Source organism: Pseudophryne corroboree, chromosome 10, assembly GCF_028390025.1.
Source record: "Pseudophryne corroboree isolate aPseCor3 chromosome 10, aPseCor3.hap2, whole genome shotgun sequence".
Lineage (NCBI taxonomy): Eukaryota > Metazoa > Chordata > Amphibia > Anura > Myobatrachidae > Pseudophryne > Pseudophryne corroboree.
Window position 1 is genome coordinate 195,315,926 of NC_086453.1, and position 25,690 is coordinate 195,341,615.

The 25,690-nt window shown below is 48.6% G+C and overlaps 1 protein-coding gene across 2 annotated transcripts in view; it reads left to right on the plus strand.

Annotated features, from left to right (window-relative positions):
- Positions 1-25,690, plus strand: part of LOC134966345 (uncharacterized) — an 80,445-nt gene that overhangs the window by 45,060 nt on the left and 9,695 nt on the right. The window contains exons 3-5 of one of the 2 annotated variants that reach the window (XM_063943016.1): positions 17,795-18,656; positions 18,864-19,037; positions 21,949-22,375. In XM_063943016.1, coding sequence (XP_063799086.1) covers positions 17,795-18,656; positions 18,864-19,037; positions 21,949-22,156 — 1,244 coding nt within the window. In that variant the 3' untranslated portion in view covers positions 22,157-22,375. Of the gene's footprint in view, positions 1-17,794; positions 18,657-18,863; positions 19,038-21,948; positions 22,376-25,690 lie in introns of those variants that run through there. The other variant, XM_063943017.1, reaches the window with a different exon arrangement.

Below are 25,690 nucleotides of genomic sequence, written 5' to 3' on the forward strand. Positions count from 1 at the left end.
CGGCTGGAGTCAGAAAATCTGACTCGCTGTTTATCCTGTATGCACCCAACAAGCTGGGTGCTCCTGCTTCTAAGCAGACGATTGCTCGTTGGATTTGTAGTACGATTCAGCTTGCACATTCTGTGGCAGGCCTGCCACAGCCAAAATCTGTAAAAGCCCATTCCACAAGGAAGGTGGGCTCATCTTGGGCGGCTGCCCGAGGGGTCTCGGCTTTACAACTTTGCCGAGCAGCTACTTGGTCAGGGGCAAACACGTTTGCTAAATTTTACAAATTCGATACCCTGGCTGAGGAGGACCTGGAGTTCTTTCATTCGGTGCTGCAGAGTCATCCGCACTCTCCCGTCCGTTTGGGAGCTTTGGTATAATCCCCATGGTCCTTACGGAGTTCCCAGCATCCACTAGGACGTCAGAGAAAATAAGAATTTACTTACCGATAATTCTATTTCTCATAGTCCGTAGTGGATGCTGGGCGCCCATCCCAAGTGCGGATTGTCTGCAATACTTGTATATAGTTATTGTTACAAAAATCGGGTTGTTTATTGTTGTGAGCCATCTTTTCAGAGGCTCCTACGTTTATCATACTGTTAACTGGGTTCAGATCACAAGTTGTACGGTGTGATTGGTGTGGCTGGTATGAGTCTTACCCGGGATTCAAGATCCTTCCTTATTATGTACGCTCGTCCGGGCACAGTATCCTAACTGAGGCTTGGAGGAGGGTCATAGGGGGAGGAGCCAGTGCACACCAGCTAGTCATAAAGCTTTTACTTTTGTGCCCAGTCTCCTGCGGAGCCGCTATTCCCCATGGTCCTTACGGAGTTCCCAGCATCCACTACGGACTATGAGAAATAGAATTATCGGTAAGTAAATTCTTATTATTACATGAAGCTATTGTGCTTGTTGTTCTGAAATGTTACAAAGGGAGTTCAGATAGTCGCTGCCTACAGGGGGAGCGTATTTTTCGCCATGCAAGTGTGTGATCGCATGTGTAGCAGAGCTGCACAAACTGATTTTGTACAGTCTCTGCGCAGCCCAGGACTTGCTCTCCTGTGCGATAGAATCCTGATGATCGGTGCCGGAGCTGACGTCACACACCCTCCCTGAAAATGCCCGAGACCGTCTGCGTTTTTCCGGACACTCCCTGAAAACGGTCAGTTGCCACCCACAAACAGCTTCCTCCTATCAATCTCCTTGCGAACGCCCGTGAGAATGGATCCTTCACACAATCCCATTGCAGGGCGCAGATGCCCGTTGCAGCCGTGCGACGCGCCGGCGCAGTGCGATGCATGTGCAGTTCGGATCTGATCTGAATGACCCCCTAGGTGTGTGCGGAATGTGCCACCGAACATAGCACTGCAGGGTAGGGAGTTTACCTTGTACTTTATGAAAAAATGATCAGCATTGCAGCTGAGCAGATCTATGTAGTATGTGGTTGGAAGGGATTGGGTGTGTGGCTGTACAGTACATATATCTACCTAATTGCAATGCTGATTATTATTTCTCTTACATCCTAGAGGATACTTGGGTTTTATTTAGTGCCATGGGGTATAGACGGGTCCACTAGGAGCCATGGGCACTTTAAGAATTTGATAGTGTGGGCTGGCTACTCCCTCTATGCCCCTCCTACCAGACTCAGTTTAGAAAATGTGCCCGGAGGAGCCGGTCACGCTTATGGAAGCTCCTGAAGAGTTTTCTGCATTTATTTTATGTTTGTTATTTTTAGGCAGGGCTGGTTGGCAACAGACTGCCTGCTTCGTAGGACTTAGAGGGAGAAAACGGCCCAACCTCTTGAATGATTAATGGTCCCATTCCCCGCTGACAGGACACTGAGCTCCTGAGGGTCCTATTCGTAAGCCCCACCACGACGAGGGTACATTCCCGCAGCATGCCGCCACCCCAAACAGAGCCAGAAGAATGAACAGTGGTGAGTACTAAGCCAGCGTCCCGGTTAGCGGGGCGCCGGCCATTATGGTGGCATGAGGGTACGGCAACGCACGGCTTCTAACCGGGCCGGAATGCGCCTTCAGACACAGTACACAGCTGCGACTCAGTACACTGTACACAGTACCCACACTGGCAAAAACAGCCTGAAAATGGTTTTCTCTCCATTTTAAGCACCAGATTACCTCAGCCAGTATAAAAAAAGCAGGTAGACCGCGCGCCATTGAAGGGGCGGGGCCTTCACTATGAGCGGATCCAGCAGCTCACCAGCACCATTTTCCCTCTACAGTGGACACAGACGCTGACTGACAGGGATGCACAGCTTCTCCGGAGAGACTCCAGATTACCTCACTGGTACCAGGGGTCATAGCAGTCCCAATCAGGGTACTTAGTCTGCGACCCGGCTAAGAGCTTTGCATTAGTGATAAGGGCGTGGTGGGGGCTGGCTCCAAAGAACTCTGTGTCTCCCTGAAGGGCTCTTTGTGGGTTAATTGTGCTTAAACTTTTCGTGTGTGTGTGTGTTGTCCCATTTACATTATGTCAGGCAAAGAGTGTGTTTTTTGTACAGCGGAGTGTTCCTCTTCACAAGGGGGCTCACTACTGGGTACTCAGGGCAGTGTACCTTCCCAGAATAGCGGGGCTGAACCAGAGTGGGTTAATTCCATTAAGGGAATGATCGCCAATATTTCTACGAAATTATCCCGCAATGAAAAAGAGACGCAATACTTAAGATAGACTGTGGATGAGTTTATGAATAGAGACTCAGTCCCCAAACCAGCATCTCAATCCCCGCCCATTTGTCCGCAAAAAAGATCTGTGGCCCATATCCTGCAGTCTGACTCTGATGCTGACGGGTCAGACATGGAGGAGGGCGAGGTGGATTTGGAGGGGGGGGATACTACTCTGTCACAGGGAATAGAGGCTCTTATAGAAGCTATCAGAGATGTTCTGCAAATTCCTGATAAGGTGTCAGAGGAGTGTGAGGAATCTTATTTTAATGTAATAAAGAAGTCCTCAGTCACTTTTCCTGCGTCAAAGGAATTGAATACCCTGTTTTAAGAACCATGGGTTAAGCCTGATAAGAAATTTCAAATCCCTAAAAGGTTGCTCTCATCTTTTCCTTTTCCTCTGGAGGATAGGAAAAAATGGGAAAATCCACATCAGTCTCTAGGCTGTCACGAAAAATTGTATTGCCTGTCCCTGGTGCAGCCTCCCTAAAAGACACGGCTGATCGCAAAATTGAGACTACACTCAAATCATTGTACTGCTGGGGTGACCAGAGACCCACTATTGCATGTGCGTGGATCACGAAAGCCAGGTAACCTAATTGAAGGGTTAGATTCCTTGTCTAGGGGGGATGTTGTTTTAGTCCTGCAGCATATACAGGACTCTGCGAACTTTATGGTGGAAGCCATTAAAGAGATAGGTTTGCTTAATGCACGCACCACCGCTATGGCAGTGTCAGCACGTAGGGGCTTGGGGCTACGCCAGTGGACTGCTGATGCGGACTCCAGGAAAGGTGTGGAAGCCTACCATTCACAGGAGAGGCCTTGTCTGGAGATGAACTAGACAAATGGATCTCCAAAGCTACTGTGGGTAAGTCTACGTATCTTCCTTCCGCAGCTCCCCCAGCTAGGAAAGCTTATTCAGCTTCAAATTTACAGTCCTTTTGGATGGCCAAGTTTAAGGGCAAATTCAGAGGTGCATCTACGGCCTCCAGAGGTGCAAGAGGTAAACCACACAAACCAGCAACTACAGGTGCTCGGGAACAGAGCTCACGCTCTGCTTCCTCAAAGCCTTCAGCATGACGGTGGACTGCGATGTCTGGAGGGCTGTCAGGTGGGAGCCCGACTAAAATTCTTCAGTCACATCTGGTCAAGTTTGTGCCGGGATCCCTGGGTCATAGTTCTTGTTTCCCAGGGCTACAGACTGGCGTTCCAAGAGTTCCCACCTCACAGATTCTTGAAATCAGGCTTACCAGCTTAACAAGAGGCAAGTATAACTTTACAGCATGCCATCCAAATACAGACTCAAGTCATTGTTCCAGTTCCACCTCATCTGCACAACAAGGGGTACTATTCCAACTTGTTTTTAGTACCGAAACCGGATGGTTAGGTACGGCCGATTCTGAACCTCAAGTCCTTGAACCCGTTCTTAAGAGTGTTCAAGTTCAAAATGGAGTCTCTGAGAGTGGTAATCTCAGGTCTGGAGGAAGGGGAATTCCTAGTGTCTCTGGATAGCAAGGATGCGTACCTTCACATCATAGGCGTGCGCAGTACATTTTATTAGGGGGTGCACCATCGGAGGGGTGTGTCTAGCACTGCCTTTTGGGCGTGTCTACCACCATCTATTGACGGTCAGCGCAATATAAAATATCCACCCTTGTACCAATCCTACTAAAGCAGATACATTGTCAGATGTTGTGGTGTGCACCAAACAAACACCCCTGATGGCACTCACTGCAATTACACTGCTCCTCCTCAGCCTGGTCTGGCTCCCCCTCTCTTTCCCCTGCAAGCTGCAGCAGCTTAATTACTAGTCAGCCACTCACTGTCACTGACAGTCGCAGACTAGTACTGCTGCTGCTGGAAAAATGAGTGACGTGTCAATGCTGCTGCCGGACGTCTGCCAGTATTGAATTTGTCTTGCTAAGAGGAACGCTGGCTGCATGCTGATCCTCATCACTGGCTGGTGTTGGCATAGCATAGAAGGAGAGAGGTGGGCATGTGGTGGGTGGGCATGCGAGCAGCATGACGTAATCACATCACGCTGTTTTTGTACATGGAGGTGGAGCCGGGAGTTTGAAAGCCGGGGGCAGTGGCACCCTTGATTAACCCAGGCATCCGGTCAGTAATGCAGCCCTGCAGGGTGCAGCGCAGAGGGGACAGTAATCAGCCTGCTCGGCAATCACTGCATCAGGCATGCGAGATTGGGTGCCAGACATTAGGGGGTGCCTGTGCGCACCAGGCACCCCCCCTGCGCACACCTATGCTTCACATTCCGATCTGGCCACTTCACATTCCGATCTGGCCGCCTCATCAGGCTTATCTACGTTTTGCACTGCAGGACTGTAACTACCAGTTCCAGACCCTGCCATTTGGATACTCCACGGCACCGAGGGTATTCACCAAAGTGATGGCAGAGATGATGTTTATACTCTGCAAACAGGGAGTGAATATGAAGGGTCATTCAGAGTTGATCGCTAGCTGCTTTCGTTCTCTCTGCAGCGATGAGGCAAAAAAAGGCACTTCTGCGCATGCGTATGCGGCGCAATGCGCACGCGTGTCGTTCTATTGCAATGAACGATGTAGTTTCACACAAGGTCTAGCGAAGCTTTTCAGTCACACTGCTGACCGCAGAGTGATTGACAGGAAGAGGGCGTTTCTGGGTGTCAACTGACTGTTTTCAGGGAGTGTTCGGTAAAACGCAGGCGTGCCAGGAAAAACGCAGGCTTGGCTGGCCGAACGCAGGGCGTGTTCGTGACGTCAAAACAGGAACTGAATAGTCTGAAGTGATCGCAAGCGCTGAGTAGGTACTGAGTTACTCTAAAACTGGGCAAAAAAAAAATTGCTGCCGCTCTGCGATCCTTTTCGTTCGCACTTCTGCTAAGCTAAAATACACTGCCAGTGAGAGGCGGCATAGCGTTTGCACGGCTGCAAAAAACTGCTTGCGAGCGAACAACTCGGAGTGACCACCATAATTTGGTACCTGGACGATCTTCTGATGAAGGCGCTGTCCAGGGAGAGATTGCTGGACAGCACTGGTCTCAACCAAACTTCTCCAGGACCACGGGAGGATTCTGAACCTTCCATTATCTCACCTTTAGCCAAAACGGAGGCTCTCATTCCTGGGAATGATACTGGACATGGAGTCGCAGAAAGTGTACCTTCCGTTGGAAAAGGCATTGGTAATCCAGTCGATGGTTTGGGATGTCCTGAAGCCAACCCGGATATCGGTGCATCTATGCATTTGCCTTCTAGGGAAAATGGTGGCCTCTTACGAGGCGCTACAATATGGAAGGTTTCACGCAAGACCCTTCCAGCTCGATCTGTTGGACAGATGGTCCGGAACGCATCTTCACATGCACCAGAGGATCCGTCTGTCGACAAAAGCCTGGATCTCCCTTCTGTGGTGGCTACAGATTTCTCACTTCGTAGAGGGTCGGAGGTTTGGAATTTAGGACTGGATCCTGTTAAACACGGACGCAAGCCTCAGAGGTTGGGGAGCAGTCACCCAGAGGGTGCAGTTTCAAGGAAGATGGTCAAGTCAGGAAGTCATCCTTCCAATTAACATTCTGGAACTCAGGGCCATATACAGTGCCCTTCTGCAGGCCTCATATCTTCTTCAAGATCGGGCCATTCAGGTCCAGTCGACAATGTGACGGCAGTGACATACATAAACCGACAGGGCGGAATGAAAAGCAGAGCAGCAATGTCGGAGGTGTCAAGAATTCTCCCCTGGGCAGAAAAAAAACGCTGTGGCATTGTCAGCGGTCTCCATTCTGGGAGTAGACAACTGGGAAGCAGACTTCCTCAGTAGGCACGACCTGCACCCGGGGCATTGGGGCCTTCACCCGGAACTATTCAGGTGCTTGACACGTCGATGGGGATATCCATAAATCGACATGATGGCCTCTCGTCTCAACAAGAAGCTCAAGCGGTATTGTTCCAGGTCGAGAGACCCACAGGCAGTGGCGGTAGAAGCTCTGACGACTCCATGGGTCTATCAGATGGTGTACGTTTTTTCTCCACTTCCTCTGATCCCAAGGATTCTAAAAAGAATAAAAAGGGAAAAGGTTCAAACAATACTCATTGCTGCGGATTGGCCAAAGAAGGGCCTGGTACGCAGACCTTCTGGAGATGCTCCTCGAAGATCCGTGGCCTCTACCTCTTCGCGAGGATCTTCTGCAACAGGGCCCGTTCATCTATCAGGAGTTACCGCGGCTACATTTGACGGCATGGAAGTTGAACGGCTGATTCTAGCCAGAAGACGGATCCCTAACAAAGTTATCCTGACTATGATCCAAGCCAGGAAGGGGGTAACGTCTAAACATTACCACCGTATTTGGAAGAAATATGTCTCTTGATGTGAGAGCAGAATGTTTTCTGTGGTGGAATTCCATCTGGTGACACTTACTGCTTTTTCTGCAGGCAGGTGTGGATGTGGGCCTACGTCTGGGCTCCATAAAAGTCCAGATTTCGGCCTTGTCCATTTTCTTTCAAAAACAATTGGCTTCTCTCCCTGAGGTCCAGACATTCTTGAAAGGTGTTCTGCACATCCAACCTCCCTTTGTGCCTCTCACGGCACTTTGGGATCTTAATTTGGTGCTACAGTTCCTCCAATCGGACTGGTTTGAACCGTTACAGGAGGTGGACGTAAAACATCTTACATGGAAGACCGTTACACTGTTGGCCTTGGCTTCAGCAAGACGTGTGTCGGAGCTGGGGACTTTGTCTCACAAGAGCCCCTACTTAATTTTCCTTGAGGACAGAGCTGAACTCAGAACTCGTCAGCAATTTCTTCCTAAAGTGGTGTCTGCGTTTCACATCAACCAACCTATTGTGGTTCCGGTTATCACCGACACCTCTGCTACTTCACCGTAAAGAGGACAACTCGTCACAGGAAATCCGACTCGCTGTTCGTTCTCTATGATCTCAATAAAATTGGGTGTCCTGCTTCAAAGCAGACAATTGCACGCTGGATCAGGCTCACTATCCAGCATGCTTATTCCACGGCAGGGTTGCTGGTTCCAAAATCTATACAGGCCCACTCTACTAGGTCGGTGGGTTCATCCTGGGCGGCTGCCCGGGGTGTCTCAGCTTTACAGCTCTGCCGAGCGGCTACTTGGTCAGGTTCGAACATGTTTGCTAAGTTCAGTTTGGTCAATCAGTTCTGCAGGAACCACAGCACTCTCCCACCCGGTTTGAGAGCTTTGGTACATCCCCATGGTACTAAATGGAACCCCAGTATCCTCTAGGACGTAAAAGAAAGTAGTAAATTCTTTTCTCGTAGTCCGTAGAGGATACTGGGCACCCGCCCGGTGCTTCGTTCTTCCTGCACTGTTACTTGGTTATGTATTGTTGGTTCAGCTGTTGCTCTTCTTATTTAAAGTTGGGTTAGTATAGCTTTCCTCTGGTTTGTGTGTGCTGGTTCGGAATCTCAACACTATCCTTTATATCCTTCTCTCAAAGTATGTCCGTCTCCTTGGGCACAGTTTCCTAGACTGAGTCTGGTAGGAGGGGCATAGAGGGAGGAGCCTGCCCACACTATCAAATTCTTAAAGTGCCCATGGCTCCTAGTGGATCCGTCTATACCCCATTGTACTAAATGGGACCCCAGTATCCTCTATGGACTACGAGAAAAGTATTTACCGGTAGGTAATTAACATTCAATTTTTTTACAAAGTGCAAGTAGCTTGATATAGTTAGAAATCTCATAGTTTTTATGCAGGATCAAATAACTCAATAAGTACGGTGTTTGAATGGAATGCAGCAGGTTATGAGTTTGAATCCTGGGCATGGCAGTATATGGAATGTGTTAAAGGGTATTTTGACTGAATAACAGCGAGCTCTCAAGTTAAGTGCATGAATTTGGTATAAAGACGTTTTGTGTCCAAATTTGGTGATGCCCCTTCCCTGCGAGGGCATGCCCGTTGTGTCTCTGTGGAAAAAGGTGTGTGTGGTCGGGGTGGGGGGGGGGGGGGGGGTAAAATTCTCTTTTTGGCACAGGGCATCAAAATGTCTAGTTATGGCTCTGCTACAGTATCAAGTATATATGCCTAATGCAGTATAATATTGACCATAAGATCATGTGTACTGTGAAAGTGGTAATTGTAGTCAGACACTTTATAATCAGAATGTGCTCCTGGAATAACTAGAATGAATTGGAAAGTTTCCAAGACAAAAGAAAATCCCATGTAGCGCGCTCTCAGATAATATTTTTTTTAAATAAAAATCTGAAATGTTGCAGGTAAATGTCTACACGATCATGTCTATAGCCATATATGCATACTTGCCTACTCTCCCGGAATGGCCGGGAGGCTCCCGAAAATCGGGTGACCCTCCCGGCCCCACGGAAGAGCAAACAAGTCTCCCGGTTTTTAACTTACCCCCTGCCCGGCCGCCCACTTTGAGAGTAAAGTGGGCGGTCCGGACAGTAGATGACGCGATTCTTGTTGAATCGCGCCATCATAGTCACGCCCCCTGCTATAAAATGCCGGTTATAGCGGCATTACCGAGCGGGAGGCGTGGCTCAATGGTGTAACCCCACCCTCATTCCGCCTCTGTCCCTCCTCCACCCCGCCCCGTTCCGCCTACTCCCCGCCCACTCCTCGTCATTTTCCTGCCCAGCCCCTCCATTGAGCCGTCCTGACAGCTCTCTCCCGGAGAGAGCTGCCAAAAAGTAGGCAAGTATGCATATATGTGTACTTACGGGTTCTACTTGCAATAGGGGATTATGGAGGAAACCAGAAGTCTGTGCTTTTACAACCCTTATTTCCATCATAAGAGCATGGAAAGGGTTAATGTGGGAAGGGGACTCCTCATTACTATACACACTATCATCTTTAACATCAGTCGGTTTCTATTGTTCCCTAAAGGGGGTTCTGACTAGATTGCTTAGAAATGAAGCACAGATCTTTCGGTAATGAGCACCACCACCCCCTCATGTGCTGAGCCGGGGGAGAGATTTGTGCTGAGTGGTCTGTGCTAGATCGCTCAGGACTCCTCCCCCCGTGTGTACCCCTCTTTATGGTGACCATTAGACGCAGTGGCACCTACACCTTAAGGGGTAGTGAGTAAATATGTGGAAAGCCTTAGCAAGATGTGTACAGCCCTCTTTCTGCAGCGGGTACACTGGTATTCCACAGGGAATAACATCGGGGTGTAGAGTTGGATCTTTATCCGAGGCACCAACAGGCATAAAGCTTTGAATGTTCCCAGGATGCACTGCACCGCCTCCTCTATAGCCCCGGCTCCAGGCACTGGAGCTCAGTTTGTAAGTTGGTGCCTGCAGTGCAAGCAACTAACAGCTGGGGCTGCGCTAGGCAGCCCTGAAAAGAGCTTTTTTAAAGATGAAAGAAGACTTCAAGGGCTGCAGCACTGGCATGTCAGTCTGACATTCTGTGCTGCGGCTCCATCACCTCCCTCAGCGGCGCTGCATACTACCGCGCCCTGGTTGCCGGGTACTTGCAGCGGTGGCTCTCCGGGTCCCTTAAGGCACACATCACCGCAGCTGCTATCCTGGATCGCTTGGCTGCACTTCAGGGAGGAGGTAAGAGGGCCCCCTAGCTGGGACCTGCCGAAATCGCGATCCGGTCGCTGTCCCAGGAGACGGACCGCGCCACTAGCATGGACACTGTGGCCGTGCAGGGATCCCACTATATCCACCAGGGCAGGGAGCACAGATCGGATTTACTAAAATCCGTTTAACATAGGCTCCATAGTACCCAGTGGTGAAGTCCAGCAGTGGGGATAAGGCGCTGACCTGTAGCCCCTCCCCCAGCTCCAGGCGCTTTCTACAGCAGATGTTCCCGCCCTGGAGCTGCATCTCTCTCTCTCTCTCTCTCTCCCTCACTCCCTGTCAGCGTTTGGGCGTCATTTCACAGAGCTGCGCTGATCCTGGGACTGCTGGGCACTGTCTCCTCTGTAAAGCCACCTGTCTCATCAGCGCTGTGCATTTACAGGACACTTTAGTATACATGTCATTTAGACAAGTGCACTCTATATGAATATTTAGTACAAGTATTCTATGATATACAGTACATCCAGTGTTTACTGTGCATTGTTATATTTGTATACATACATAGCTATATGTAGTACTACTAGTCCAGTGCAGTTTTATTGATTATGGGGGTAATTCCAAGTTGATCGCAGCAGGAAATTTTTTAGCAGTTGGGCAAAACCATGTGCACTGCAGGGGGGGGGGCAGATATAACATGTGCAGAGAGAGATAGATTTGGGTGTGGTGAGTTCAATCTGCAATCTAAATTGCAGTGTAAAAATAAAGCAGCCAGTATTTACCCTGCACAGAAACAAAATAACCCACCCAAATCTAACTCTCTCCTCAAATGTTATATCTGCCTCCCCTGCAGTGCACATGGTTTTGCCCAACTGCTAAAAAATTTCCTGCTGCGATCAACTTGGAATTACCCCCTATATGTAATAATTTCTACATTGTACCTGTGACTGTGTGTGCCTATAGCTGTTGTGTGAATACTTTTCCGTGTCTCACACATATTGCTATCACTATATTCTGTACCCTGGGAATCTAAGTGCGTCCACAGGATATACTGTTTAGTATTTTTCACTGTGTGTTTCAGTCACTTGATACCGCTTAAATCCTCTGTTGTGCTGTGAATTTGCATTCACATAACACAGGGGGTTTTTGTCAGGTATTATGTTTGTCTGGCTATATTGTACTGTTACGCCCTACTGCTACATTCCCAATAATGTCTGCTACACAGGGCGGGAAATCCGCAGATGCTCCTGCATCATGCAGTGCTGACGTCACGGATTGATCTGAGGAAAAGATTTCTGGTGAGGGTTTAGGTAGTGGGTGTTCTGTCCCCCCTAGTCAGCCCGCAGCACCTGTGGCACATCAAGACCCACCTTGGGCTGCATTTTCCAATATGCTGACTACGCTTGTAACATGGCTTACACCCCCTGTGGGATCATCTGTGCCATTACAGCCACATATTGTCTCTGTAGTAATCTACCATGGGCGGGGATACTCTGTCAACCCAGTTACAGCAATTAAATCAGTCCTTGGTTAAACAAAAACCTAACCCTCGCCCTACTGGGACCAAAGGGTCATCTAAGCGGGCCATTTCTTCCTCACAATCTACTAATATTTTGGATGAGTCTTCCGATTCGGATGGGGAATATACTGATCCATCAGACGCTGATACTGCTGCTTCTGATGATGATTCTACAACACAGGTTGATGTCCCTGACCTAGTGGAGGCTATCAAGCTGATTCTTCAGATTGATGATGACGTTGACCCTCCTGACACGTCTAAGAAACCTGATAAGTTCAAACGTCAGAAGGTTACTAAATTAGTTTTACCACATTCTGACCATTTAATTGATATACGTCAAGAATCCTGGTCTTCTCCAGGAAAGAAATGTTCCCAGTCTAAAAAGATTCTAACTCGTTATCCTATTTCTGCGGAGTTGAGTAACAAGTGGGAAACCCCGCCACCAGTGGACTCACATGTAGCCCGTCTTGTAGTGTCATCTACTCTGCCTGTCACCACCGTCACCTTGCTGAAAGAACCGATGGATAAACGTGTGGAAGGTTGCTTGAAGTCTATTTACACCCTTACAGGTGCTGTACATAGACCCACTATGGCAGCCTCTTGGGTTGCAAAAGGCATTGAAGCATGGGTTCAAACTTTTGAGGAAGAGCTGCCTCTTAATTTTTCTGACACTGCCAGACAATATCTGTCATATATTATCAGTCTCCCATTATATTCAGGAAGCGGCCTCTGATGCAGGCGTTATGGCGGCTAAGGCATCTACTATGTCTATCCTAGCTCACCAAATTCTGTGGTTATGGTCCTGGTCGGTGGACCTGGACTCTAAGAAGACCTTGGAGGTGCTCTCTTTTAAGGGAGATATACTATTTGGGGAGGATCTGAACAAGATTGTGACCGACTTGGAGTTTGCCAAGACTGCGTTTCTCCCAAGTACTAATCCTTCGGCCTCAAAGGCTAAGAGTACTACTTTTCATTCCTTTCGCCCTCAAGGTAAAGCAAAGGGTCAGGCGTACTCGAGACAGTCTCGAACTTCCAAATCCTCTAAGCCCACACCTAAACGTTCTTGGGCCGCCCGTCAACCTGCTTCCAAACCAGACAAACCTGCTGCATGACGGGGCGAGCCTCCCCCTGGGGGACCCCAGGGTGGGACGCCGACTTCTGCAGTTCGCCCGGCTATGGTTAAAGACCACTTCGGATGCCTGGGTGCAGAAAGTGGTCTCTCACGGGTACGCGATCTCCTTCAGGAGATGACCCCCTTGCCAGTTTTGCTCGACGGTTATCCCTTCGGATCCGTTAAAAGCACAAACTCTACATTTGGTTGTACAATCCCTCCTGGATACTGGAGTGATTGTGCCGGTGCCTCGGTCTCAGAGAGGTAGAGAATACTATTCTACGCTGTTTCTGGTTCCGAAGCCAAATGGATCCTCCTGGCCTATACTCAACCTCAAATCTTTGAACAAATTTGATAGGGTATCCAAATTCCATATGGAAACCCTGCGCTCTAGTGTACTGGCTTTGGAACCCAAGGATTATATGGTATCCCTGGACATACAGGATGCATACCTACACATACCTGTTGCCATGTCGCATGAGCAATATCTGCGGTTTGCTATTGGCAACCTACATTATCAATTCCAAGCCTTACCTTTCGACTGACCACGGCTCCTTTACCAAGGTCATGACGGCCATGACGGCCCTTCTCTGCCGTCAGGGTATCAGGATCCTGCCTTATCTGGATGACTTGTTAATCCTGGAAAACTCCCCAGAGGTTCATCTCTGTCATCTGGAACTGACGGTCCACTTTCTACAAGCCCACGGGTGGCTCATCAACTGGAAGTAATCTTCGCTGGTCCCTGCTCAGAGCATGGTGCACCTGGGGGCGTTACTGGACACACACAACCAACGTTTGTTCTTGACTCCAGAGAAGGTCCTGAAACTTCAGGACAGAATCAGATGCTTCCTCTCCCGTCCAAGAGTGTCGATACACTCAGCAATGCAAGTACTGGGCCTTATGGTGTCGGCTTTCGACATGGTAGAGTACGCTCCATTTCATTCCCACCCTCTACAGAGGTTAATCTTTTCCAAGTGGGACGGCCTGCCTCACCGGATCAGGTCTCAAATTATCTCCTTGACTCCGTAGGTCCGTCTGTCACTGAGCTGGTGGTTACAGGACCAACAATTGAGCAGGGGTCGTCCCTTCTGGATCTCCAACTGGGTCCTCCTAACGACGGATGACAGCCTGCGGGGTTGGGGCGAGGTGTTGGAGCAACACTCTCTTCAAGGTCTGTGGACCAGGGAGGTATCTCTCCTCCCGATAAATATTCTGGAATTGCGGGCAGTGTTCAATGCAATGAAACTTGCCCTGCCTCTGGTACAGAACAGGCCTGTTCAAGTACAGTCAGACAACGCCACCACGGTGGCGTACATAAATCATCAAGGCGGCACTCGAAGCCGCATGGCAATGATGGAAGTGTCAAAAATCCTTCAGTGGGCAGAACGCCATCTGCAAACCATATCGGCAGTGTTCATTCCGGGAGTCCTCAACTGGGGATGCGGTCAAGATCCCACCGGACGGAATCCTGGCGGTCGAAACAATGACACTGGGATCCCGACCGGCACAATCCCGACATATTCTCCCTCTGTGGATGTCCACGACACCCATAGAGGGAAAATAAATTAGTGTGCCGAGCAGCGCGGTGCTCGCCCCCCTATCGTGATTGTGCCAGTCGGGATCCCGATGTCAGTATTCCGACCGCCGAGATCCCGTCCGGCGGGATTTCGTACTGATCCCCTCAACTGGGAAGCGGACTACCTCAGTCGTCAGGACATACACGCCGGAGAGTGGAGTCTTCATCCGGAAGTCTTTCAACTCCTATTGGACAAGTGGGGCCTACCAGATGTAGACCTGATGGTGTCTCTACACTATCACAAGGTTCCAGTCTTCGGAGCAAGAACAAGGGATCCTCAAGCAGCGTACGTGGACGCACTGGGAATTTCATGGAACTTTTGGCTGCCATACTTGTTCCCTCCGGTGTCTCTTCGGCCCAGGGTGATACGGAAGTTCAAGCAAGATGGAGGAATACTACTTCTAGTTGCTCCAGCGTGGCCCAGACGGCATTGATTCTCAGACCTGCGGGGTCTCTTGATAGAGCGTACTATTCTACTTCCTCAACGACCAGACCTCCTCGTTCAGGGCCCTTTTGTCTAACAGGAACAGGACCTGGCACAACTAGCTTTGACGGTGTGGCTCTTGAAGCTTCACTCCTGAGGGCCAAATGATTCACTGAGGCGGTCATTCAAACTATGTTAAAAGCCCGTAAACCAGCTTCAGCTCGGATTTAATATAGGGTCTGGAATTCTTACTTCACCTGGTGTGCTATTAAGAATTATGATGCATACAAGTTCAGCACTGCCAGACTTTTGGCTTTTCTTCAACAAGGCCTGGACTTAGGCCTTCATTTGGCGTCCCTCAAGGTTCATATATCTGCCTTGTTGGTGTGGTTTCAGAGAAAAATTGTGTCTCTTCCTGACGTTCATACTTTCACTCAGGGTGTTTTACGGATTCAGTCTCCCTCTGTCCCTCCTGTGGCTCCATGGGATCTGTCTGTTGTTCTGAATGCCCTGCAAGACTCTCCATTTGAACCTCTTGACTCTGTGGACCTTAAATGCCTTACGCTTAAGGTCGTTTTTCTGTTGGCTATTGCCTCTGCTAGGAGGATGTCGGACTTAGGCGCTTTGTCCTGTCGTCCACCCTTTCTGATTTTTCACCGTGACTGTGCAGTTCTTAGAACTCGCCCTGGTTATCTACCCAGGGTGGTATCATCTTTCCATCTTAATCAAGATATTGTGGTTCCAGCCTTTATCTATCCTGGTTTGTCTTCTAAAGAGTGGTCTTTGGATGTGGTACGGGCTCTCCATATATATGTGGAGAGGACTGCCTCCATCAGGAGGTCAGATTCTCTTTTTGTCCTTTTTGGTTTTCACAAACATGGCTGGCCTGCGAATAAGCAAACTTTGGCCAGATGGATTAGAATGGTGATTGCACAAGCTTATGCCCAGGCTGGGCTCCCAGCTCCTGCTGCTATTAAGGCCCATTCTAGTCGGTCTGTTGGACCTTCTTGGCTGGGCCGCCATGGTGCGTCCCTGGAACAATTGTGCAAGGCAGCTACTTGGTCCTCAGTGAACACGTTCATCAGGTTCTATGCCTATGATACTTCCACCTCCCAGGATGCTTCCTTTGGACACTGGGTTCTTGTGCCCGCTACAGTGCATCCCCTCCCATGAGGAACTGCTTTAGGACATCCCCGATGTTATTCTTTGTGGAATACCAGTGTACCCCGCTGCAGAAAAGGAGATTTATGGAGACTTACCATAGGTAAATCTCTTTCTGTGAGGTACACTGGATTCCACAGGGTGCCCACCCTGACACACTTAGCTTCTTTGGGTTTGTATGGCATTAGCCGCTGGTACCTTCTCCTGTCGTGAGACTGTGGTTCTATGTGACTAACATCTACTGTCTCTATTTTACCTGCTACTGCATTGGACTGGTTAACGAAACTGAGCTCCAGTGCCTGGAGGCGGGGCTATAGAGTAGGCGGTGCAGTGCATCCAGAGAACAGTCAAAGCTTTAGCCTGTTGGTGCCTCGGATCAAGATCCAACTCTACACCCCAATGTTATTCCCTGTAGAATCCAGTGTACCTTGTAGAAAGAGATTTAACTATGGTAAGTCTACCATAAATCTCCTTTTCTGCATTAGCACTATAGAATATGTGTATGCTATATAAATAACTGGTAATGATAAGAATTAGCCACTCATAGAAAATATGGTAGTATGTATAAGCGAAGGGAAGAAACATAATCGTTTTGGAATAAAGTGGCAAATGTTTTTTTGTGTGTTTGGGTTTTTTTTTTTTGGGGGGGGGGGGAGCGAGATAAATGACATCTGCTAGAACTTGGGGTATAGACTGCTCTCTTCTCCTAGGAACACATCGGATGCAGGGAATGGATGAGGTGGGGGGAGTAGTAGTGGGTCCTGCAGCTTTGTAGCAACGGATGTTTTGAACATGTACATGGTTGTTCAGAACTTCAGTGGTACGACCGATGTGCATCCAATGATGCATCTTGTACAGTTTAGAGATGCCACTGGCGGGCATCTCTGTACAGATTACAGCGGCTGCAGACTTAGCATACTTTCGCAGTATCAAATGCGAATACTCAGTTGAGAATGGAGCTGCACCCACCTCTGAGTCAGGCCCAGAGTTTAAGAGCTCTTATATTATATTTGAGGAAATTTGGCACAGAGCCATATCAGGACATCCTGGCAATGCATGAAGTCGCACAACAGCGTTGTGGGCATATCGATGCCAGGCGGGACATGGCCTGCACCTTTTCAGATTGCGGGGTGCTTCTTCAGGAAACAGGGTACCATAGGGGTAGCGACCTAGCACTTTGGGTAGTGGCACTGGTTGTAAACCCTTAGTTACAGGAGACACTGCCCAACCCAAGGAAACTACCACAATTAAGGGGAGGGGCTAAATGCTGTAATTCATGTCAGCCCCACCCCCGGCGCTGCAATTTCGGTGACTTTCTCCCCATCCTGCACCGCTTCACTAGGAAGTGGGTGGGATTCAGGAAATTTGCCTGCTCTCCCATTCTCCAATGGGTGCACAGGAGTACCTGAAAAATTGGTCGTCTCCCGCAAATTCCGGGAGAGTAGGCAAGTATGCTGTAGCAATATCTTTTACTCCAACCGCAGACATGGAAAGACTGTTTAGTCACTAAGAATAATCCTGCAAAGCATGTAAGGGGACAGCTATAGATACTGTATATCAGGTAAATGTGTAGAAAAGGTTTTCTGACCTTAGCTAACAATCACATTGTAAGTTTTCAAGTTTTTCAGTTTAGACAATGAAAGAAAACACCTGCTGTGTTACAGCACCCTTTCTTCACAGTTGGAAAAATTTTCATACCCCCATATTAGTTTCAATCTGTCATTGTATTATTAATAGGTGAGGAAAATGTAGCTTCATGTATTTATGTTTTAGTGCCTATAAAATGTAATCCTTCTAAACAGACAGACTTTTTTGTATTTACCCCAGGCACAACATTTGCACCATATGCTAAAGAGCATCCTAGCATTGATGACTTGGAGGAGAATTTGAGAAAACTCAAAGTCCAGGTGGATAGTTTGGCCTCCAGTCTAAATTTGGAAAGCAGCACATCTGACTATACAGATACATACATGCCAGAATGGGCAAAACGCGTGAATGACTCATCGTATGGAGGCTCTAGTGAACGTGGTATGGACTCATCACCAAACTCTGAATGGTTTTTAATGTCAAATCATCTAATCAAACCACATGAAAACTATTCTTCTGTACAGAGTTCAGAATTACCAACATTTTCAAAATCTTCTTTTAGTAGTCCTATTGGTGCCATGGGAGGTGCATTTTTAGAGATGGCTTCTACAGCCTCACCTTTGACTTCATCAAGCATTGCTTATGGAGAATCCATTCCAGTGAAGTATGGGGCACCTCATGTTGTTGGAGTCAGATCCTTATTACCTCCCAAGATTCCTGTACGATCTTGTTCTCCGGATAGAACTAGAGTTTCTGTAGTTCGTGGAAGATCCCAGTCTCTTGACCGCTCACACTCATTTTCCCCTGCTGCTAAGAAAGCCCGATGGCCTAGATCACGCTCTCAATCACCAAAACCTATCTGGAGGCCAAATTCTGCAAAAGCCAATGCCTGTGGCCAGCCTCTACCAAGATCTAAATCCAGTGGCAAGACATCATCTTCCAATCGGCAATCACGTTCACGGTTATATAGACCTGGAGCTTTGATTACTAGATCCTTCACTTCCCCAAGGAAGAACAAAGGCGGTCTTGGCTATTCGTGGACTCCTTACAGCATTCCATCATCTTCTATATCAGCACCCTCTGCAGAAGAGATCAGTGAAAGGTAATTGTTTACATACATTTGTATACAAATTTCTTTAACAGCATTGTCTGGAAATGGGCTGAGCCACTATGTCTGATGCCTCTAGTCCTGTCACCACCGGACAGTCCATGTCTGCGTGCTTAATTCTAAGCACGGCTTTGGGATTAGCATACCTTCCTATTAAACAATATTGGTTTAATCTAGTGAATATTCATTTTGTTTTGTTAGATTCCTAAAGACATTGACAGGGAGAGATGTGGGGATAGCTCTAGTGGAAGGATCTCCCTACCAACAGGAGCTTACCCGGTTACGACTAGAGCGCCTTCGTGTGGAGGAGGAGTTACTGCTGGAGATTAAAAGGCGGCAAGAGTTGGAACGGACAAGAGGACCAAAGCCAAAGTGGTGAGAATGCCCCTTTCTGATGTACAGTATTATAGAAATTGTGAGCTGTGAATATGAATACTTTGGTTTCTCTTGTCACTATAGTATAGAGTTTGGCTACCAGAAGATTTAAACATTTTACTCCCAGTCTTCATTGTTTGCTTAGATTCTAGTAGAGCTTAATGAATACACTTCCTAACGTGAAAGTAATCGCAATTTTTTTTTTTACATTTTTTCATTGTATTTAAATAAAGGCTAAAAAGACAAGAGTTCATTATGTTCAACAATTTCCTAATTGATGTAAAGGAAGGCATAGCAAAACCCTCTGCAAAGTAACTTCCCGTTGAACTTTACCTTATTACAATGTGTTTTGCGCACATATTGATTCCTTAGATCAGTTAACCACATGTAGCATGTGATTTACTAACCAATAGCATATTATGAAAGAAGGCGTTTAAACCATTAAGTGCGGGGGTACTCACTAGATATTTTTCAAGAGCCACTGAAAGATATAAAAAATTATGTTATGAAATATATCAAAAATGAACCATAGATGAAACTAGAAGTGTAGAATTTAAATGGACATTAACTCAAAATGAAAAGGATATTTCTGATTTTATGATAGATTTTAGTAGAGTCCTTTGTACGATTTTGTAGTGAGTAACGCTGAGTTGGTGAATCTGCCATCACTCTCTCTCTTGGTAAGCAAGTACATATGCTGTCTGCCTCAAGGTGGAGAAAACGGCTCAAAATGTAATACGTGTAATCAGAAAAGTCAGTCCTGGGAACCAAATGTAGTTGGACAAATTTGGTCAGCTATATTGCCGACTTATTTCTAGTGATGAGCGGTTTCTCGGAAACCGAACCCCCCCGAACTTCACCCTTTTTACACGGGTCCGAGCCATACTCGGATTCTCCCGTATGGCTCGGTTAACCCGAGCGCGCCCGAACGTCATCATCCCGCTGTCGGATTCTCGCGAGATTCGGATTCTATATAAGCAGCCGCGCGTCGCCCGCCATTTTCACTCATGCATTGGAAATGGCTGGCGTCCTCTCCGTTTATTCATTGTTGAGTTGATGCAAATATTTGTGCTTGCTTATATCATTGTGGGGACTGGGGAGCAGCTTTATATTAATATAGGAGGAGTACAGTGCAGAGTTTTGCTGATCAGTGACCACCAGTTTTATCCGTTCTCTGCCTGAAAAAAACACTCCATATCTGTGCTCAGTGTGCTGCATATATCTGTGCTCACACTGCTTAATTGTGGGGACTGGGGAGCAGCTGTATTATATAGCAGGAGTACAGTGCAGAGTTTTGCTGACAGTGACCACCAGTATACGTTGTCTGCCTGAAAAACACTCCATATCTGTGCTCAGTGTGCTGCTTTATTGTGGGGACTGGGGAGTCGGGACCACCAGTATAATATTATATAGGAGGAGTACAGTGCAGAGTTTTGCTGACACAGTGACCACCAGTATATATAGCAGTACGGTACGGAAGGCCACTGCTGTACCTACATCTGTGTCGTCATTAAGTATACTATCCATCTACATTCTAATTCTATACCTGTGGTGCATTTTAGTTTTGCAGTTTGCTGACACAGTGACCACCAGTATATATAGCAGTACGGTACGGAAGGCCACTGCTGTACCTACATCTGTGTCGTCATTAAGTATACTATCCATCTACATTCTAATTCTATACCTGTGGTGCATTTTAGTTTTGCAGTTTGCTGACACAGTGACCACCAGTATATATAGCAGTACGGTACGGAAGGCCACTGCTGTACCTACCTCTGTGTCGTCATTAAGTATACTATCCATCTACATTCTATACCTGTGGTGCATTTTAGTTGTGCGCAGTATATATAGTAGTTGTCACGAACCTCGGGCAGCGGCGACCGCGCTTGTCCCTGCGGGTGGCCTGGTCTGCCCGGCGCCTCTCTTCCCCTGTCAGTCTCCGGCTTCAGCGGCGGGTCGGCGCTGCTCTCCGGCGGCTTCCCGGAAGCAAGGGCGCCGCCATCACAAGCGAGGGCAAGGAGGCGGAGCAGGTCTGACGTCACCTGCCTGCTCCGCCAATCAGGCTAGGGCGGGGAATTTAAAATCAGATACCAGGCAGAGATCCGATGCCTGAGTATCTTCGTTTCTCCTGTGGAAGCTATGATCCAGAGCTCCCTCGTCCCTGCAAGCATCCTGTGCTTCCAAGCATCCTGTCCCTGCAAGCATCCTGTGCTTCCAAGCATCCTGTCCCTGCAAGCATCTCGTGCCTCCAAGCACCTCCGTGCCTCCAGTTACCTCCGTGTCTCCAAGCACCTCGTGCCTCCAAGCACCTCCGTGCCTCCAAGCACCTCCGTGCCTCCAAGCACCTCCGTGCCTCCAAGCACCTCCGTGCCTCCAAGCACCTCGTGCCTCCAAGCACCTCCGCGCCTCAAGCACCTCCGTGCCTCCAGTTACCTCCGTGCCTCCAAGCACCTCCGTGCCTCCAAGCACCTCCGTGCCTCCAAGCACCTCGTGCCTCCAAGCACCTCGTGCCTCCAAGCACCTCCGCGCCTCAAGCACCTCCGTGCCTCCAGTTACCTCCGTGCCTCCAAGCACCTCCGTGCCTCCAAGCACCTCCGTGCCTCCAAGCACCTCGTGCCTCCAAGCACCTCGTGCCTCCAAGCACCTCCGCGCCTCAAAGCACCTCCGTGCCTCCAGTTACCTCCGTGTCTCCAAGCACCTCGTGCCTCCAAGCACCTCGTCCCTCCAAACACCTCGGTGTCTCCAAACACCTCCGTGCCTCCAAGCACCTCCGTGCCTCCAAACACCTCCGTGCCTCCAAGGGTCTCCCAGCACTCCCTGTACTCCCAGTACCTCAGTGCCTTCAATACCACAGTGTCTCCAATATCTCAGTACCCCAGCCTTCATTATTTCTACAAGTCTTGTCTTACAGGAGACCTACAAGAATTCCTCTGGGCCTCCCGCCTGCCGTCTTAGTTCTGCATGAGGAAGACCTACATCCGGCCATCTCTACTACGACCCAGTGGCGGTTCCTCTTCCCGGTCATCGGAAGAAGCCCCGAGTCCACAACACTCCCAAACCAGGTCAGTGATAGTATACTCAGGCCTCATGGACTCGGGGGATCGGAACACGGACTCTAGTGCCATCCAGAACCTGGCTTCTCGAGTGCAAAGTCAGGAAGCAGCACAAGGTCAGGTGATGCAGTACCTCCAGCAGTTGTCCGGGCGTCTGGATCAGATTCAGGCGTCTCTGGCCTCAGTAATTCCGGCTCCTGTTCCAGCAGTCGCACCAGTTGCCGTTGCCAGCAATGTTCAACCATCGGCCGGTGTCACTCCACGCCTTCAGTTGCCTACTCCGTCCCGCTATAATGGGAATCCCAAAAATTGTCGTGGTTTCTTGAACCAGTGCGAGGTACATTTCGAGCTACTTGCACACAACTTTCCTACAGACCGGTCCAAGGTAGCATATATTATTTCTCTGTTGGAAGGTTCTGCTTTGGATTGGGTGTCTCCATTATGGGAACGATCTGATCCCATGGTTTCCAACTACACCAACTTCATCTCGTCCTTTCGAAGGATTTTCGACGAGCCCGGCAGAATGACCACTGCTTCTTCCGATTTGCTCCGTGTTCGGCAGGGCGCCCGTTCCGTGGGCCAGTACGTGGTTCATTTCCAGACCATTGCTTCCGAACTACGCTGGAATAATGATGCCCTGAGAGCTGCCTTCTGGAACGGTCTTTCCGACCGGCTGAAAGACGAGCTGGTTACTAGAGATCTGCCGGATCCATTAGAAGATTTGATTTCCCTTTGCGTCAAGGTGGATCTTCGGATGCAGGAGCGTGGAAGAGAACGTAACCGTTCGGATCGTTCCAGGTTCCGGAATCCTACTCCTAGGCCGGTGGCCTCACCTAGCTCAGATGAGCCCATGCAAATTAACCGCTCCCGACTGTCTCCGGAAGAACGACAGCGTCGTCGTGAGGGTAAACTCTGCCTTTACTGTGGAGCCGCAGATCATTTTCTTAAATCTTGTAAAGTCCGTCCGGGAAACGGGCAGACCTAGCTTGTTCCGGAGGAGTCAAGCTGGGAGTTACGACAAAAGCTTCTCCAACTTCGGACTGCTTGCTTCCAGTAACTCTAGTCTCCAATTCAGTCTCCAGGTCTTGTGAAGCCCTATTGGATTCCGGAGCTGCAGGGAACTTCGTTTCTTCCTTCTGTGCCCAAAGTTTGGGTTTAAAGTTACGGCCTATCGAGCGGCCAATTTCACTGACGGCTATCAACGGGACTAGAATTTCCAAAGGTCTCATAATGTGGCGCACGGGGCCAGTTAAGCTGCGGGTCGGGGCTCTACATCAGGAAGATTTGGAACTCTTGGTAATCCCAGAAATGCCCCATGATCTGGTTCTTGGAATGCCTTGGCTGAAAAGTCATAACCCCCACATCGATTGGAAGTCGTCACAAATTCTGTCCTGGAGTTCCTTTTGTCACACTAATTGTCTTACTCCTGTTTGTCCGCTCCGTGTTACCTCCAAAACGGATGAAGAGCACATTCCGGAGGCATATCAAGGGTACAAGGACGTATTTTCGGAACAAGCTGCTGACCTGTTACCACCTCACAGGCCTTGGGACTGCCCTATTGACCTTGTCCCAGGGAAGACGCCACCTCGTGGTCGCACATATCCTCTGTCTCTTCCCGAGACTCAAGCCATGTCGGAGTATATTAAGTCCAATATGCTCAAGGGATTCATTCGCCCCTCTTCCTCCCCTGCTGGTGCAGGCTTCTTTTTCGTGAAGAAAAAGGACGGGGGGTTGAGACCATGCATCGACTACCGCGGCCTAAACGACATTACTATTAAGAATAAATACCCCTTGCCACTAATCACAGAGTTATTTGATAGGGTTCGTGGTGCCCGCATTTTTTCAAAACTCGACTTGAGAGGAGCTTATAATCTTATACGCATCCGAGAGGGGGATGAATGGAAGACTGCCTTTAATACCCGAGATGGGCATTACGAATACTTGGTGATGCCGTTTGGTCTTAGTAATGCTCCCGCGGTTTTCCAGGGATTCGTCAACGAAATCTTTCGTGATATGCTGTATCAGAGCGTTGTGGTATATCTGGACGACATACTGATTTTTTCCAAGAATCTTGTCGAACACAGGACTCAAGTCAAAGAGGTGCTACACCGTTTACAAGAGAATCATCTCTACGCCAAGCTTTCCAAATGTACCTTTGAAGTAACATCTATTCCGTTCCTCGGTTATGTCATCTCGGGGACGGAGCTTCGCATGGATCCGGAAAAGTTGTCGGCCATTCGTGATTGGACTCAGCCTCTTTCCCTGAAAGCAATACAAAGGTTCCTGGGCTTTGCGAACTACTACAGGAAATTCATTAAAGGTTTCTCCACCATTGTTGCACCCATTACTGCCCTGACGAGAAAGGGTTCTAATCCTAGTTTGTGGCCTCCGGAAGCCATTGTAGCTTTTTCTCGCTTAAAGTTAGCTTTCACGACGGCTCCAGTTCTCCAACAACCAAATTTCGAGGAACCCTTCTTCTTAGAAGTTGATGCATCTTCAGTCGGGGTGGGGGCTGTCCTCTCCCAGCATTCCTCTGATAAGAAATTACATCCGTGTGGCTTCCACTCTCGTAAATTCTCTCCAGCCGAACGAAATTACTCTATTGGAGACCAGGAACTCTTGGCAATCAAATCTGCCTTGGAAGAATGGAGATATCTTCTAGAAGGGGCTAAACATGTGTTTACCATCTACACGGATCACAAGAATTTACTGTACATCAAATCCGCACAATGTTTGAATCCTCGCCAGGCGAGATGGGCACTTTTCTTTTCCCGATTCTCGTTCATTATCAAGTACCGTGCCGGGACTCTCAATATTAAAGCAGATGCGCTTTCCCGTTCACAGGTTCCCACAGACGAGGATGAACCTCCGGAGCGGGGTTTAATTCTGAATCCAGTTTCTGTCTCTGCTGCTTTAACTACTCCAGCTCCTCCTCCTGGAAGAATGTCCGTACCAGCTAGATTCCGCCCAGGAATACTACGGTGGGTCCATAACTCCAAGTTTTCCGGTCATCCCGGCGCTCAGAAGATGTACAAGTTTCTGCAAAGGTCTTACTGGTGGAACACCATGAGGAAGGATGTACAAGATTGCGTTAATTCGTGTCCCCAATGTACACAACATAAATCTCCTCGTCTGCCTCCTGCAGGGTTACTTCGTCCTCTGCCTATCCCTGTGAGACCCTGGACTCACATTTCCATGGACTTCATCACTGACTTGCCCTGTTCCAAGGGTTGCAACACCGTTTGGGTTATCGTTGACCGTTTTTCGAAGATGGCACACTTTGTGCCCTTGACTGGTCTTCCGACAGCACCGAAACTGGCTCTATTGTTTATCCGAGAACATTTTCGTTTGCATGGGTTGCCACAAGAGATTGTTTCTGACCGTGGAGTACAGTTCACCGCCAGGTTTTGGAAAGCCCTTTGTTCAACTCTACACATTAAACTTAAGTTTTCGTCGGCTTATCATCCCCAAACAAATGGACAAACGGAACGAGTCAATCAAGATCTAGAGACTTTTCTTCGGTTGTATCTCTCTCCTTCACAGGACAACTGGGTGGAGTTGTTGCCTTGGGCGGAGTTTGCCCATAACCATTTGTTTCAT